Source organism: Monocercomonoides exilis (assembly GCF_001643675.1).
Source record: "Monocercomonoides exilis strain PA203 chromosome Unknown scaffold27-1312184, whole genome shotgun sequence".
In the NCBI taxonomy this organism is placed as follows: Eukaryota; Preaxostyla; order Oxymonadida; family Polymastigidae; genus Monocercomonoides; species Monocercomonoides exilis.
The window spans coordinates 231,095-248,936 of NW_027150572.1; the positions used below are offsets into that span (position 1 = coordinate 231,095).

At 38.7% G+C, this 17,842-nt stretch overlaps 4 protein-coding genes across 4 annotated transcripts; 2 read left to right on the forward strand and 2 right to left on the reverse strand.

Annotated features, from left to right (window-relative positions):
* Window positions 1–172: 172 nt before the first annotated feature.
* MONOS_6814 (putative N-alpha-acetyltransferase 60) lies at window positions 173–869 on the reverse strand (the record flags this gene model as incomplete). Its single annotated transcript, XM_067877079.1, has 3 exons — window positions 173–266; window positions 342–595; window positions 651–869. 3 exons carry the CDS (start codon window positions 867–869, stop codon window positions 173–175), a joined length of 567 nt encoding a protein of 188 aa, XP_067725905.1.
* Window positions 870–2,214: 1,345 nt separating this feature from the next.
* Window positions 2,215–3,079, forward strand: MONOS_6815 (putative cathepsin B5 cysteine protease; the record flags this gene model as incomplete). The annotated part of the gene is made up of 1 exon (XM_067877080.1): window positions 2,215–3,079. The coding sequence occupies one exon, from the start codon at window positions 2,215–2,217 to the stop codon at window positions 2,944–2,946; it is 732 nt and encodes a 243-aa protein (XP_067725906.1). The 3' UTR covers window positions 2,947–3,079.
* A 91-nt stretch (window positions 3,080–3,170) lies between these two features.
* Window positions 3,171–4,070, reverse strand: MONOS_6816 (DNA replication complex GINS protein PSF2; the record flags this gene model as incomplete). Its single annotated transcript, XM_067877081.1, has 3 exons — window positions 3,171–3,700; window positions 3,751–3,865; window positions 3,948–4,070. 3 exons carry the CDS (start codon window positions 4,068–4,070, stop codon window positions 3,171–3,173), a joined length of 768 nt encoding a protein of 255 aa, XP_067725907.1.
* A 107-nt stretch (window positions 4,071–4,177) lies between these two features.
* MONOS_6817 (uncharacterized protein) lies at window positions 4,178–17,768 on the forward strand (the record flags this gene model as incomplete). Its single annotated transcript, XM_067877082.1, has 6 exons — window positions 4,178–4,183; window positions 4,236–4,261; window positions 4,435–4,579; window positions 4,637–4,702; window positions 4,776–4,900; window positions 4,959–17,768. The coding sequence occupies 6 exons, from the start codon at window positions 4,178–4,180 to the stop codon at window positions 17,236–17,238; spliced, it is 12,648 nt and encodes a 4,215-aa protein (XP_067725908.1). The 3' UTR covers window positions 17,239–17,768.
* Window positions 17,769–17,842: the final 74 nt, after the last annotated feature.

The following is a 17,842-nucleotide window of genomic DNA, read 5'->3' on the forward strand; positions in this document are numbered from 1 at the left end:
TCACACCAATTTTGATTTAAACGCTAAGGTCAAAACAGATCTGATTCATTTTCATCTCTAATTTAAGCCTTTTGGTGATCCAGCTTTACTGTTATTTCTTCCTTTAGTTCATAACAGTCTCTGAATCTATACTTTTCTCGTCCTTTTAGTACGTTGATAACTACGCGAACTTTCATAATACTGTGCAGAAACTGTACGGCTTATCAATCTCCATTACGAACATAAAGGCATCCCCGTATCTCCCGTTTCCAAATTTATACAAAGCACTATTTCAGAAACAAATAATTCACAACACAATAATCCAAAACAACGCTCATTTTTAAAGATAATAGTGCACAAACCGTATTGGATGAGATTGAATAAAACCACATTTTTTATAAAATTTAATTGCTGCATCATTCGCAACTGATGCGTGAAGATAGATCAAAACTGTATTTTTTTGTTGAATGCAATCAACAATAACCAAATCCATTAATTTTTTTGCTAATCCCTGACGACGTAATTCTTTTCGTACCCCTAGCAACAATATATGAAAAGCAGTATCGTAATGATCACCCCATCCCCTCTTTCGTTTAGTCATGCTCCACGCAGGTTGCTGAATAATTTTTTGTGAAATTTTTTGAGAAAAAATAATTCCAATCATTTCAAACTTCAACTTGAACTCCGTACTCAAATTGTCCTAACATTAGCGCAAGAATTTTATTGCCTTTTGTAACAATAGCTTTTGTTTGATATTTCCCAGGATAACGACAAATTTGATAAGAAAATTCAGGGGGATATTTAACAGGAAACCATTCATCAAAAAGTTTTATAATCTGCTCTTCATCCCCTCTTTGAAGAGGACGAATAATTGATTCTTCAACATCCATTTTTGTAAAGGAAATCTTTGATAAATAGTTCAAAAACAGTCTGTACCAAAAAAATATTGATCATCCCATGCTTATTAAAAATGACAAAGTTAATTTTTAATTATATAAATGAATAATGAATAAAAAACTTGATTTCACGTTGAAAATGAAGTTATTGCTATTTTTATGGTATAGGCATGTTCCACATTGTTTATTGTTTGTTGCTCAAAAGTTCATTTACAGATTTTGCTGTTATTTAATCTCATATTCTTTCATTATCATTCTCACTCGAATAAGGTCCAATAAGAGAATGTTCTTGTTATAATCTTTGGACGCCAATTTGAATTTTTAATGATAACTTATGGATTCATGTTTATTTCATGCAGTGTCTATTTTTAACAAATTGAACTTGTTTCTTTAAACATATGTTTATTTTATCCTCTGAACGGGTATTAAACTGTTTTATAAGCGCATTTCACTTCAAAATCTCAGAATAAATTGGAATATTGATTTATGAATGTTGTACTTATTTCATTATTCTTTATTTTCATTAAATTTTTATGGATAAAATGAGGAAATATCTCATTGATCATGCTTTGGAATCAAGAAAATATGTATTTTCATTTCTCGTTAATCGAAAGTGTCAACACAAATGTTTATAATTTTTTTTATTTAGTCTCTAAACACATCAAAATTAACAAAAAATTAAAAAACTTTCATTGTGATGAAAAATCAAAGTTTTGAAAGCAAAATTATAAGTACATAATCTTTCTTTAAACATATAAATCATATCTTTCAATAATAAATCCAATACTTAAGGAAAATCAAATGAAGAAGTTATAATGTTGTTTTCAACACATGAAAAGCATATGAAGGATATATTCTATAATGAAATGATAGAAAAAATTGCTTATTTAAAGATTGCACAAAATAAAAGTTAATTTTGAAACTCATTTATTTTGAAAAAAAAAAAAAAAAAAGATAGAAAGAAAGAAATAAATTAATAAATAAAAATCAATAAAAATAAAATTAAATAAAAAAACAAAATTAAAATCATTTTTGATAACAATGCAACTTTCAAAAAACAAAGAAAATACAAAAATATCGATTCAGAGAATTGATCAACCCTTGAGAAAATTGATAAATTCGCATTTTTATTTTGCAATGTAGAACTTTAAAGTTTTTGCAATTCTTGCCTTAGTATTTTTATTGAGCAATGTCTTTTTCTATTATTATATTAATTAATTTGATTTATTTGCAGTTTGCTTTCGATTCGATTGTTCAGTCAATAAATCATGATCCTTCTTCAACATGGATTGCTACCGAGACTAAATACTCAAAACTACCTCGACATTTGCTAAAATCCATGTTTAATCAAGATATTGTGAAAGATTTGCTCTCTCCTATTCAAATATCTACATATCTAAATGAAAATGAAGAAAAGAATTTTGATAGTCGTGAAAAATGGCCTGATGCTATCAAACCGCTGAAGCACCAAGAGAACTGCAGCGCATGCTGGGCTATTGCTGGAGCATCTGTTTTGTCAGATCGCTTCAGAATCTCAAAATGTGATATTGGTGAATTATCACCTCAAGACTTGCTATCTTGCGATAAGCTTGATCACGGCTGCTATGGAGGAACTCCATTGCATGTATGGTCTTGGCTTTCTACAAAGGGAATTGCTACAGAGGAATGTTTTCCGTATGTTAGTGGTAATGGAACTGTTCCAGAATGTTCGAATAAATGTCAAGATAAAAAGAAAGCTGTACGCTACAAAGCAAGATCAGCAGCAATTATCCCACCACAATTCATCATTTCTGACTTAATGGCGAATGGCCCACAAGAAGCCGCGTTTTTAGTTTTTGATGACTTCCTTAGATATTCGAAAGGTGTTTACAAACACAAGAAAGGAGAACTTCTTGGAGCGCATTCAGTGAAATTAATTGGCTTTGGAATAGAAAAAGGAACAAAGTATTGGTTGATGGCTAATTCTTGGGGAGAAGAATGGGGAGAGGGAGGATTTTTCAAAATTAGAAGAGGGAAAAACGAGTGTGGCGTTGAATCAATGGTCTTTGCCGGGACGCCTCAATGCGATTAACATGATTATTCCCCCCCCCCCCCCCCCCCCCTTTGTATTTCTTTGTTTTTGATGTGATCAAGCACTTCATCTTTGATTTTGTTCGTTTGTGTTTCGATTGTAATCAACAGTTGAAAATAATTTTCATCATAAATAACACACAAATTTTATCTACATGAAACTTTAAAAGCAAAAAAAGAACAAACAAATAAATTCAACAAAAAATGTGATGTGTTGTGAAATGTTCATTTTCTTTGAATTGGCTTGATATTCATTGAAGGAAAAACTGGAGGAGGAGATAATGAAGATGGAAGTGCTTGCTCAGCAGAAAAACGAGACGATGAAGAAGGTTGAGAAGAAGATGCTTGCGATGAAGAAGCTTTAATTGGTGGTCTTCTTGACTTTTGAGATTGTTGCATAACTTCAGTCACAACTTGCTGTCGAGTATCTCCTAGATCCCCTTCAGGCTTTGGATCTAAAGCGCGAAAGATCTCCATGCTTTTAGTAAGAAATGCGCGGTGCATATTCACTTCAATACTCCCAAGATTATCAAGTTGTATTAGTTCGTGTTCCTCTGATAGTTTTGAAAGTTCACTTTCTAATTTTCCTTTTCTGACCATCTCTATATCGGCTACGAGACTTCTAATTGTGTCTGCATTTTGAAAATCGTCGTGTGCTGCTGATAAAAGAAGATGAGCCACTTCAGAATAGTAGAAAGGAAGTGGCATAAAAGTTGGTGTTGTCCTTTCATGCTGTAGTACATCCTGCAGATATCCTAAATATCGAAATTATAATAAAAAATTGAAACAGATAATAGAATGTCACCTGCGTTCATCCACCCAGGAAGACAAATAACGCATTCTTTTCTATCTTTAAAATGAAGCGCAACCCACAAAGGAACAGTTGTCTTATTTGGAGGTTCAAATGGGCCTATCGTTCCCTTACATAAAAAACAAGGAAATCAGCAAGTGCATGAGAATACATTCATAAATCAAAATAAATCTTAAAAATTCATAACAAACAGTTATTGTTTTGAATTCCTCAAGTCTAATTGTTGGTATGATATCTACAATTTCTTCTTCTGCAATGAATTCTAATTCAGCTGTATCCAAAGAAATAAAATCCTTGAAATCAGAGCATATCATTACTAAAATTAAAAATTTGATCAACCAGCAACCACTATATAATAAAATAATTTTCGTTTCGATTTATAATTTCTTCTAATATATTTCCTTCATAATTGAAATTCAAAATGATAGTTTCAGAAAAAAACTAAAAGTTGAAATATTATTTATTTTTTATTTGATTAGTTCACATATTTTTTTATTTTTCCCTTGTATGACGGATAGCAACGCATCAAGTGTGGATGCTTATTATTAATTTTATAGATAACGTATTAATATGATGTTGTAATACTGTTTTTGTTTGCTGATGCAAAATAGTTTTATCAAATTCATACCATGAAAAGATTTCGAATTCTTTTTTGCGTTTACTGAGTTTTTTCCCAAGGTCGTCATTTAAAGAATTCTACAGAGTACTCGAGTCAGATCTTTCTTGCGGCTTTTATCGTTGTTCAAATTTGCATCAAAAAAAAATTCTTCAGCCAATGTTTCACTGCAGAACATGCAGTAAAAAAAAACAACCAATTTGTGCGGTATATTATAAATTAATTTACTAAGAAATAATTTTTGAAAAAATCTTTCCTTTAAAGTTGTGTGCAGTTATTTGCCATGAATATCATGAAATAGCTTTTGCTGGAATTGAAGATTCTGAAGCAGTTTGATTTTCTCTCACCGGAGAATGATTTTTTTATATTTAAATTTTTTTCCTCAAATTTTCTTGACAAAAAGTGTTGTTGTTCGAATTGTCTTGGACATTGCTTTATTTCAAACGAAGGAGATGGCTTGAAAGCACCTTTCGCCGAACGAGACAGACAAATAAGCTTAACAACAAATTGCATTTACGTTGAGCCAATGTTTGATTTTATTTGTTTTCGAAATTTAATGAATATCTTTTCAAATATCATTGATCAGTATTTTGATTGGTTTCTTAGAAGCTAATTCGACTTTCAAGCAGCTTCCAAGGCCATTAAGAGAAAAAACACTTTCAACTTCCACATATTCAATGCATTCGCTTTCGTTCAATCCGTTTTCAAGCAAGTTTTTATCAAAAGTTTTGCTTCACACTTCTTCACAAACTCCTAACGTCGTTCCAAAACGAAAGCATTGTGCCATGTCTGATGCATCATCCTTCCTTAGCCATCCTCTTTACACTTCTTTTTTCAAGCGCTTTTCATCCTTTCCTCTTCCATCAAGCTGTACTCTCCAACTGTCTCCTCATCCAATCCACCAGCCGTCCTTCTCATGTGCCACATGCCGAATACAAGGTGGCTTGTGCTTGTCGTGCGTCGCAAACTGCCATTTTGGGCACAAAACAAGTCTTCAGCTGGCACATGCCTGCTTTGCGTGTGTGTGCGGAGACGAATACGGAGAGGGTTCCAAGTGCAGCTGCGGGGCGAGCGTGAACGTTGCGTCTCTTGACGAGGCACGTGTCATCAAGCCTATCAGTTTGCAATCGCTGTTTGCTTCTTCTGATGATGAAGGTGGGCATTCATCAAAGCTACTTCATCCTCCAGCATCATCATCATCATCATCATCATCTTCTTCTTCTCCTTCTCCTTCTTCATTTCTCTCCATATATTCATCAAAATACTATCACGATGCTCACAAATCGAAAACACTGACGTCAATTCAAGGAATGCAGAACACGTTTAATTCTCCGTTTATTCCTCATCCGTCTTCTGTTTGGATGGAAATAGCACTCGGCGGTTGGAAAGCTGAGCAAACAAGAGAAAGATTGAAAAGAGAAAAGGAGCTTATTAATGATAGCAAAGGTGGTATTGAAACCAGACAGAAAAATGAAATGTTTGATGACGGAAGAGGTGGTATGGAAAATAAAGAAGAAGAAGAAGAAGAAGACGATTCCAGAGAGCAGATAGATGAAGAAGGAAGAGACTTGTGTGAAGGCCGAACGATTGTGTTCAAAGAAATAGAGCGTCGAATGAAGCCCTATCTGAACCAAGTTCTCGGCTATCCCCAGCTCTACAGCTTGATTGCTGGAGAAAGCACACAGCAGAAGCAGATAGAAGCCTATGAACGCGACCCGTCTGTATATGAGCCGAGCTTTCTGCAGCTCATTCAGCTTGTGGGGATGTACGACCTCTCCCGAAAAGATGGTTTGGGAGTGCGTTTGAAAGAGGAGGCAGACGAGTCATACAGAAGACACCAGGGCGAAGGACATCACCCGCCGCCTCTGTCGAATGCGATGGCAACTCCTTTTCTGTCTTCCACTATTCATCCAGTTGGACTGTATGTGTTGTTCCACACACACCGCACATCATTCGTGGGGACGCATTCGATTTCGTCGGCTTTTCCTCGTCTTCCTTCACACAGGCATTTGATGAGCAACTGCTGGTGGGATGTGGGAGAGTCCAATATCGGCAAGCACGCTCGACTTAAAGAAGAGCAGAAGCGGAAAAGGAGAATTCGAAAGTTAATTCTGGAAACACAAAAGAACTTGCCAAAGAAAATAAAGCAATTGAGTGCAGATCCTTCTGCAAGTGATGAATCATCTTCCACAGCAATCGAATCAATGCGAGAAAAAGAAGATGACACAACATGCCATTCATTTGCATTCAAAGAGTATTTCTATCCAACACCGCCAACCGATCCTGCCCAGCCTTCTTTCACTTCCCTTCTTCCTCTGCCTCTGCCTCCAAGCTGCTGCCCTTCCACTCCAAAGCCCCGCCAGGCCTTTCTCTGCGCCTCTTGTACAGGAAACCTCCTCAGCGGACTTATTTGCAGAGAATGTGCCTCAACGTGCCATTTCAGCCATTCAGTCATTTGCATCGGCTTTGTTGCCTTTGAGTGTGCGTGCTGCACCCGCAAAGGAGGAAACGCTGAAAACTGGTTCAAAAGAATCAGCAGAGAATTGCATTTGGAAAATTCATCGAAGAATGGCATGCAACCAGAACAGAAAGGAAGCCATCAGAGCGGAATTCGATCATATTCAGAGGAAGACAGACACAGAAATCAAAAGAAGGATTCGAGAAGAGCAAAAAGGAAAGATAACAGCAACGACTCTGAAGAAGATGATGACAATTCTTCTTCCTCTGAAGAAGAGAGGCAGCGAATGAAGGAGGAAGAGGAAGAGAAGATGAAGAAGAAGTCAGGTGGCAATTGGTGTTGCTTGCTGCAGAACGGAGCAGCAAATGAACTGTGGATGCTGTTTGAGGAGCGAAGGCGTTGTGTGATTGAGTGGATGAAGGACGAAGCGGAGTGGACACGGCAGATGCACAAGCTGAGGATGATCGAAGACTCAAAGGAAGACAAGGAAGAGGGATCATTCACACAACAGACAAGACAGAGCCGGCAATTCAGCAGAACGACTTATCCTGTCCCTTATCCACCAGTCAGCCTGCAAAGATTGTATCAAACATCCTTTTCGCTCCATTCTCTGTTCTTCTTTGCCTGTGCTGCGTCTCAGCTGGATATTGTGTCCTTCTTCGTGTCTGACCCTCTCTTTGATGTCAACACTGGGATTGCCACAGCCACCCACAAAGCAACACCGCTCTGGGCAGCGTGTGCGTGTGGTGCAAGAGACGTGGCGGAGATGCTGCTGACTCGGACTGATCTGCATGTGAACGAAGGGCTGTGGGAAAAGCGGGAGTTTCTCAACCAGATTGTGCACGAGTCGCCTCTTTATGCAGCAATTGCAAGAGGAAAGCATGAGATTGTGCAGCTTCTGCTTTCTGCTCTTCCTCTGAGCCCCTTTTTGAGAGAGGCATATTTACCTCGCTTTTCCCCAACTGCTGCATGGCCCATGATCGATGTATGTGATTGTGTCCGCAGCGAGCGTCTGAAGCACGTGATGTCCTGCTTCTCCCAGCTGCAGAATGAAGGAGATTCCGAAGGAAATAACAGCACTGGCACAGAATTGGAAGGAAAACGAAGAGACAAGCTTTCTGAATGTTTTATTATTGACAGCCCACTTCGACGCAGACTGTGGAAAGCAGCGTCAAAAGGAATTTCTCCGCTCCTATTTCTCCGAGACGAAAAGATAAAGAAAGAGAAACGCGAGAGAAATTTATTGATGAGTGAGATTGGTGAAGAAGAAGGTGAAATTAGCAATAATTTTGAGTATATCGTGTGCGAAGGCACACATCCTGATCCATCTTCGTCTGACAAATGCAGACAAATTGACATCGATGGCTGGATAGACAAAAGCCTCGCAAACACCAGCCAAGACTTTTGCTGCGATGAAGAGATGTGTGTGAAGCAAGTGAAGAGCATCGGAAACGAAAGAGAGGGAAACGGAGCTTATTTTGCAGGAGGCATTTTCATTCCGCAGCTGCAGCAACATCCAATCTTATCAGATAAACGGGCGATTAATATGAATTGTGGGTACCGCATGTTTTTCATCACTCAGCCACCGCTCTCCAGAGAGATGGAGACAGGAAACCTTCAACTTCCTGTTCCAGAATCCTGTTTGGAACACATTGTGATTGCTTATCCTCAATTATTATTATCATCATCTTCATCTTCATCTTCATCTTCGTCGTCATCATCTTCTTTTTCTTCTTTAAATTCTTCTTCTTTTTCTTCTTTAACTTCTTCTTCTTTTTCTTCTTCTTCTTCTCGATATTCAACTGCAAATTCATCCATTTCAAATACAAGTATAACAAAAAGTGACAATTCTGAAGAATCACACAAGAAGCAAAACATGAGACTTGTATCTGTTCCGAAGATTTCCCCGCAAACAATCAGTTTGTTGGATAGCCTTTCTAGTGAGCTGTCCTTAGAGTTCCGCTATCTTTCGTCTGTGCTTTCATCCAGAGTGCCAAAAACAACAAACACGTTGGGCGTGCCGTCATTCGCAGCCAAAAAAAAGAAGTTTGTAGGCGATGTGGAATCCAAATTCTCAACGAGTATTACCTATTCAAACCGCGCGACGAGGCCAATCACCTTTCGCATAGGCAGCAACATTGTCGATGTGCCAAGTGTTCTGGTGAACACCACTTCCAACAACAACAGCAGCAGCAGCAGCAACAACAACAACAGCAACAACAGCAACTCAGCCAAAAAACAGACACTCAGCGTTGGGAATTGTCTTTTCCGCCGCTCGACAGAAATGCCACAGAGCACATCGCTGAAAATTCGCAGCAACATTTCAAATAACACTGCCCCGCCATTCTCAGGCGAGCGCCGAGTGTTTCCGTTAATCCAAGACGACACGTCACTCTCAGACTTCAAAAGGAAAGCAGACGTGAAGAAAGAGCTGGAGGCCCTGCAGAAGGACAGCTCTGATCTGCGTTATTGGAATCTCGAAATGTGTTTTGCCAAACACAAACGCATCCGAAAAGAGCAAATTGACATGCACGCCGTTCGGATGCTGAACGAGAGCCAAAGAGAAGAGGCGATGCTGCTGGAAGCTGCAGCATTTTTGGAGCTGAGGGAATATTTGATGAAGATGATGTTCAGACAAATGAAGTATCCACCGAAAATTGCTGAAATAACTGCGATGCTGAGAAAGTGGCTGTTCATGAAGCTGAATAAACACACATTCTTAAGAGAAGCCAGAAGGAGCAAAATGACATCAGCAATGAAACGCAAATCTGGCTGTCACAACATCACAAATGGGAGCTGTGGTGGAAGCGAATCGTTGGAATCGAAAGAACAAGAGCTGATGAAGATGTTTGCAGAATATGATCCGATTCCTCGGCCGAAGTGTTGGATCAACGATCCACAAGAGCTTTTCTTTGACGGAACCACTTTTGCGGAAGAAATGAGGCTTGGCGAAGAACGAGAGAAAAGAAAGAGGTATGCACAGACGGTGCGCCAGATGGAGAATGAGAACGAATATGATGTGTTTATTCCCATTCCACCAGGAGTTGAATGGTATGGCCCAACAGGAACAGCCAACACAGCACAAAATGCAGAGGAAGGAGAAAGCAGAACAGGAAATTCTGCAGCAGCCAGTGCTCACAAGCATTTTGTCGAGCAAGCAAGAAAATGGTGGGCGAAGATTGAATATCTTGTGCTTCAGATTTGTGGATCGGACGAGGAAAGAAGAGAGCGCGTTAAAGCAATGCAGAAGTTGTACATGCAGAAGTTTCTTGATGGAATTCACTCTTCTGCTGTTTCTGGTTCTTCTTCCTCTTCCTCTTCCTCTTCCTCTTCCTCATCATCATCATCATCATCTTTATCTTCCTCTACTCTATCATCTCCCTCTTCCAATTCAAGAAATTTTCAATCAAATCATTTTGCGCAAAACTTATTTTATCCTTTGACTGACTTGCAACCCAATAAAGCAACAGATTCTTCTTCTGATGTAAGCATAAACTATCACTCAACCAGTAAAACAAGAACAGATACAAGTTCAGAGCAACGCAACGCTAATGACTCATCTTCAGAAAACTTGTCTGATTCAGTCGATTCAGCCGACACTGATAGGTTGGCATGGCTGCTAGATGAAATAGGTGTTCTTCTTAATAAAGCTAAGTCGATGGTTGCTGAAAAACCTGATGATATGGATGACATCATTCGCAAAGCATATTTTTTGCTGATTGAAGAATGGAGCAATGCTTCATTCAGCGATGAAAATAGAGAAAATATTCAGAATGAAAAAGAGATGAAAACAAGAGAAAGCAATGAAAATGATAGCAGCGAAGGAACTGCTGGATTCAAAGAATTGTCTCAGCAACTTAGCAATTCGCTTAGCGATGAAGATAAGATGATTCTGAGATATCTTCTTCGAACAGGTTTTAACACTGAAAAGGACAAAACAGCAGCTTTTTCAAGTGAATTGTCACAAAACATATATTCCAAAGCAGTTGTGTTGCCTTCTGTGCAATCCAGAAAAGTGTCCAGGTTTATTGATGCTCTTTCACCTTCTCATCGACGCAATGGTACATTGTCATTTGAGCCTCATCGCATCATTGATGGTCTTTTTTCTTCTGAAGCTCCATTGCACTCTGTTAATTCAGTTAATGCATATTATTTCCTGACACCGATTGACAGCACAAATAGTTTGAATTCAACTTCTGTGTCATCAAATGCTGTTCAGACAGACAATCAAACAACTTCTTTTGGGGAAACGCAGCTTTCTCCAAATACATCTTTTCAACAAGGTGCATTGCCAATTGAGCGCTTCCTTCCTTTGGATTATTCGGCACAACACTCGTCAACATCGTTTTTCCTTCCGCGTCAAGCAAACAGTTGCAATAATCTGATTTCTTCTTCTCTCCGCTCAGCAATTGACTCCCCATTCACTGTCTCTTCATTCTCAGAAACTAATCCATTTGGATGGTGCCTTTTTGATGAGCAGGAAGATGACAATGAAGCAGAAGAGGAAGAAATGGAGAAAGAGCAACAAATTGACAGAGATAACGAAATAGAAAGGAAAGAAAATGATGCTATATTGCACTGTTCTGATTCTAGCATTGAAGAAGAAGATGCTGATGAAGAAGATGAAACATTCAGAAGACCATTGCTTTCAACATCTTTGTTCTGCATTGTTGCACACGATGTGAAAATACCAAACGAATCCCACAAAGCAGAATCACACGAAGATACAAGCTCAGACAGTTTCTCATCAGAAATGGTTTTGGATGTGTATCTTGTACCGCCCATGCACAACATAAAGGACGCAGCTCCTGCTCTTCAGCTTCCCGTGTTTGAGTCAAGCAGCTCGTTCATTGCGTGCTATTCGCGTGATAAGATCACTGTCGATACACCAACATATTTGTTGAGCATTCTGAAGCAGATCCAAAATATCCACTTTTTGTCAACTTTCTTTGAATCTGCACTTTTACATGACAAAAACAAGATTTTTGGACAAAATCCATTCAGCAACGCTAGGTTTAAGCCTTTTGTGTCTCCTGAGTATGAGGAAGCTTCCACAGCAGAGTATTCAACATCCTTTGTGCCTCAGTCCAACGTCCCGCCATTTGCATACTCTTTGGCGTGTCTGAACACTTATCCATTCACTGCCACTTCAGCTGCTGATCCTCTGCTTCTTTCACAGCTCAATGCGCGTGCAATGAAGAACGGATACCTTTTGCCTGAGCCACCAATCAGCGCAGCTGTATTGCACAGTCACTGGTTCATGCAGTATGTGACCATTCCTGCTTTCTACAAGAAAAACAACTTGAATTCTTCATTTTCGCATAATACAGAGGTGGAAAACTTTATATCAGATGACGTTGTTCTAACAAGCGACAGCGTTACCAATAACTTGCCTATTGCTTCATTGAATACATATTATCCAAGCACAAATAATACAATAGGTGGGAAGTTGTATTTAAGCCAAGATATGATCGAGCAACTGAAACTCGATTTGTCTGGTGCAATTGAAAAAGATGTTGGAGATCCGTATCCAAATCTGTCAGTGACAAAGATGCCGCTCTATGGCTCCATGCCAGCATCTGATAATGAGATTGTTCAATACTCAACTGAACATAAGAAGAATGACTCAATTCCTGTGATTCCGCTCAGAGTAGATCTGCCTGTGTTCACCATTCCTCCGCTCTTTGCAGCTGTGGCAGAGGGCGACTGGAGGACTGTGCGGATGCTGCGTGTGTGTGACGAGATGAGCAGAGAAGACAACAGTTCGTCTACATGTGAGATATCCTCCTCGTCCTGTACTCACAAGCAAATCAATCTGCGAAACGAATGCGAAGTGCGCAGTTGGCAGCAGATGTGGAAAGAAAAGATGGAGTCTGACTCGGATGGAAGCGCATTAAACGGAAATGAAGAGCTCGGGGCAATGGCTAGAGGCTTGATGAGCAATGAAAGTGAAGAGAATGAAATTGGAAAGGAGAATATAACACTTCAGATAGTAGGCAAACATTCCGATGAAGCAAAAAGAAGATCTACGAAATCTAATGAAAGCAATGAAGATGAGTCTTCATCTGAGGCATCTGATAGAGATGAAGAAGACTCCATATCTGCCTATGAAGAGTCATCATCTTCAGATGACTCATACTATCAGAATCCTCTTCCTCCTTTCGTAACTCTCAGAGATTATGCTTCTTCAGCATCAGAATTCCCATTGATCCATGCTGTTGCTGATGATAATAACTTCTGGCTCCAAAATCAAACGGAGGATGGGTTATATTGCGAAATCAAAAGATTCATAGGTGATGGCAACTTAGCAGACTCATCAATGCTACATGTCTTGGATGATACTTCTTTGTGTTCTTTAGCTGATTCTTTGTCTGATTCTGCAGAAGATAATAGAAGGCCTTCTTCAGTTTCAGATTTTTCTTTTCATGTTGATGCCAACATACGCACGCTTGGTCGTTCTCCTTTGTTCCATGCTGTGGAGATGGGATATGAAAGGTGTGTTGAAGAGCTATTGCAGATCGAAGATATTGACATAAATGAGTGGAAGGGGAAGAGCAAGATGCGCAGAAAACCAGTCACAAAGGATGGACTTGAATGGGATGGAGCTGAACAGACACTTCGAAGCGACGGGAAGAAGGAGACGGTAAGCAAGTGCCCTCACCAAATCAACAATCCAGATACAGAAAATGCTAATACATATACAACTCCGTATCTTTCAGTTCTGCTCAGAGAGGCATTAATAGGCAGCACATTTACAGTCACGAGGCAAAGCATGCCACCGCTTGCACTTGCTATTTTGAAGGGGAACACTCGAATTGCTGCACGTCTTTTGAACCACAAGAAAAGAAGCACTAAGAATTCAACAAAAATGGAAGAAACATTTCTGCAAATGGAAGGAACTTGTTTTGATGATAGAAGTGATGGTTGTAACTTCGACATTGATCTGCATCGTGTGTTCTATGAATGCTCCGAAGCAACCTTTTTAACGCCTTTCCGGATGGCAAAGGGACTCAACAGAAAAACGATTCTTTCGATGATGAAGCAAAGAGATGATGAGATGAATCACAAATCAGATGAACTTTCATTGCTTTCTGCTGAGAACAACAGAATGCTGAATAAGAAGAGAAGCCTTTTGCGTCCTGTTAATATTACAAGTGAAGATGAGAAACAGATTATCATTCATTCGCTTGTGAATTTATACATTAGTCATCATAAAAGGCACTCTCAAGCGAAGCTGCCATCAGAATCAGCTTCTTCAGTCTCATCTTCATTTATTTCTCGTTCTGCTGCTTTTCTGGCTCCTTTGATGCTTGATATTGTGTCATGGATAACAACACAGACAAAGATTGCCTCATTCAATTTGTTTATAAAGCAAAATTCAAAAGGCTCAGAAATTGTCTCTGATGTTCTTCCTCCGAATGTTTATCCTTCTGAAAATCCTCTTCTTCATTCTCCGCACAACATCCTCCTCTTCCCTCTTCTTTATTTGCCAATTATTCCTCGTTCTTCGACTGTATTTAATGAAGCTTCTTCTTATTCATCTTCATCTTCTGCATTAAGTGATATACCTCAAATGGTGTCATTGTTTTATGTTTTGGTCTTAAAGAACCGTTCCATTTTCTCGCGTGTCATATCTTCTGGCTCTCTTCCTCTTGTTGAATGGATGTTTTCTGTTCTTTCTGTGCAAACGTTTTCTTCGCTGGAAATACCAACAACGACAAATCTTCTGCAAAGCATTGGCGTGACAGAGAATGACTTAGAGAGGCTATGTAAAGTTTGTGCAACTGAAGCTGATTCAGACAAGACAAATAATCAAAATGAAGAATTATCCGATGAAAAAATGGGCAAAATGTTTTGCTCTTGTTCTGAAGATGAAGAAAAAGAATCTCAGAAATGCTGCTCTTCAGATAACTTGTCATTACAGTGTTCTTCTTCTTCTTCTTCGGCTGCATCTCCTTCTTCTGCCTTTTTAATTCCTCGTTCTCAATTCTTCACAGATCCATCAAGTTGTGATGTGGAGCTGCCTTTTTACGAGCCATCATTTACTCAAATTACTGATGCAAATGCTCACAGAAAAAGAAAGATCAAAGTTGAAGTTGCAAAACAAACAAAAGTGAAACACGGTTCATTTGAATTTTTAGATTTACTAACATTGTCTTTTAATTCAGCCTTAACTTCAGCACAAACTGAACCATCGCCGTATCTCTTCGACATTCCATTGTCTTTATTCAACCCAAATGATGGAAATATGCCATTATTATGCTCAATTATTTCTAACTTTAGTTCAGAAGAAGATGCTTGGCCAGCAGAATGTTTTACTTCTGCATGTTTGTCTTCATCTGCATCATCATCATCATCATCATCATCATCAACTTCTTCTTCTTCTTCTTTTTCTTCTTCTTCATTGATTTCATCTCATTTATCATGTTCTTCGGCATACATAATTAGATGTTTCGAGCTATTTTTACTAACATTTTGGAGGGGTTCATCTGTGTCTGGAAATCAATCATGTCTTGATTGGAGTCAAAGAACGAGCAGCGGTGGAACAATTCTCCATTTCTGTGCTTTGACAGGCTCAGCTTGTGTGTTGCAATTTCTTCTTTCTCTTTTGTTGGCTCATTCGAAATCAAATGAATCCAAACAGCTATCTCACATGTCTCCTATCTTCTCTCCTGTTACTTCCAGCACTGCCTCTGCTACTCCAACGACTACTTCTTCAAACATAAAGGCATCAATCTTGCCTTTTAATGCATCTAAATATCAAACAGCAGCCAATTTGCAGTTATCATATGATTCATATCTTTTGTCGAATGATGCAAAGCATTCTTTCGCTCATTCCATCTTTTCAGATTCCGACTTTTTCGAATCAGTCACAAGTGTTCACAACTTCTGTGTTGATTCTTCGAATTTATCTTTCATGGCAGCTGATCCGCTGTCCTCATCTCTTTCACACAACTTCACACAACAGCTGAAAGACTCCTTAACAGACATGAATTCTGATCTGTCAATGAAGAGGCTGCTGTCTGTCATTGATGATGTTGATGCTTCACACATGTCATCATCATCTTCCTCTTCCTCTTCCTCCTCCTCTTCTTCTTCTTCTTCAAAACTGTTATCTATCTCTTCTTCGATCTCTTCCCCTTCTAATGATTCTTCTTCATTTGAAAACTTCAATATGCATGCTGAATCCCAATCTGATAGCTTGTTTGCTTCACCTTATGTTGACTGCCATCTTCTTGCTCTCCAAGAATCACGCGCATTGCAGCGAAAGATGGAAGAAGAAGAGGAAATGGCATCACTGATAACAGAATCGCTGAATAAAGACATTCAAAAAAGAGAGAGAAAGTTGAATGAAATCATTGATCGATTATTGGATGAAGAAATCCACAGAAAAATGGATTTAGTTAAAAATGACTTACCTCTCGATCACAAACAAGCTTTATCTAAAGAGGACTTTATGTGCATTCGGAAATCAGAAGGGGTTCAACCGCATCTTCTTTCCTCTCAGCTCACTGGTGTTTCATCGGCAATCAATTCCTCCAACATTCTTCCTATTCCTATTCCTATTCCGTCGCTCTCACTTCTGCCAGATGTAAATGCTCTCAATTTCCAAGGAGCATCTGCACTGGCTGTTGCTTGCTCTTTCCATAGACCCCAAATTGTGGCACTCCTTTTGGATCATCCGTCGATTGATGTGAATGCTGGAGGCGTTGAGGAGCTTGCATTTGGTACTGTTACTAAGTCATCATCAATTTCTTCTTCTTCTGATAGGACAGATGAGACCACTCACAGATTGGGCATATGCACTCCATTGACTGTCATTTGCAGTGAAGGTGCTTGTTGCTGTGCTGAGTTAAACAAAGTTAGAACAATGAGGGCTCAATCTTTGGCAGCAAGCAGAAGTCAGACTGGTGCAAGTTCTGCAAGCACTTCATCTGTAGACTATAGCTCAGGATATGGTATTTCAGTCACACAAAGCAGTCCAAGTTCGAAGGCTGCAGGCACCACAATGTGCGAGTGCGAAGAAAGAAGGCTGAACGTGCTGGACATCCTTCTCAGCCATCCGCGTGGGAAAGTTCTGGACTTCAACAAAGGACTTCCACTTCTAATTGGGCTGAAAAGGCGTCACCCGAAAGAAGTCGAGAAAATACTCAGGTTCTGCCTCGAAAACAATTTGAATGTTGATGTCAATGCATCTGATGGAAGCGAGCACTTGTTGTACGTTGCGACTAAACAGGGGTACTCTTCGATTGTTTCACTACTCCTTTCTTTCCGTAACATTGACATTGGTAAGAAAACAAGCCCAAAAGCATATACTGCACTGCAAGCTGCGATATCGATGAACAACAATGAGATAGCTTCTCTTTTGCGTGGAAAAGAATCTTCATTTGCTCCCTCTGAGAAATAAACACATAAACATGGTTAGAAAGAGGACCAGATTTTGCTGCGTGGGATGTTATTTGTTAAATTTTATAATGATTTTTGTTTTGTATTATCATTGTTACCACTTTATATTTTGCAACATGTTTTGATTGCTTTGTAATTGCTTTTGTGACTAAGAATTTGACTGGATTTTTGTGAATAATTTTGAATATAACAATTTTTCGGTTTAGGATTGTTTAAAGGATGCTTTAATTTAATTGGTTGAGTTGTCTTTCAAAAATATTTATTTAATTATAAACTCAAACATTGAGCAGAAAAAAGAATTATACTTTTGACAGCCAAATGGAAGATTTATATTTGCGGAAATTTTTCATTTTTTCCTTGTTCGCTTCGAGTTTTATTGATGCATTCTTCGTTATCTTAATCTTTAATCATTTGAGTGAATTCTCTTTGGATGATTTATCTGAATTAAACATTTTCATCAGTTTCAGTTCTTTTATGTTTTCATTTTTCATTTCAACGTTTTGTTCAAATATTTATTCAAATTTTTCAAAAGTTATATTTCTTTAATTGGTAATCTAAAACAACTGGATCCGTTTCAATGAAGCGAATTAATTCATAAGTATTTT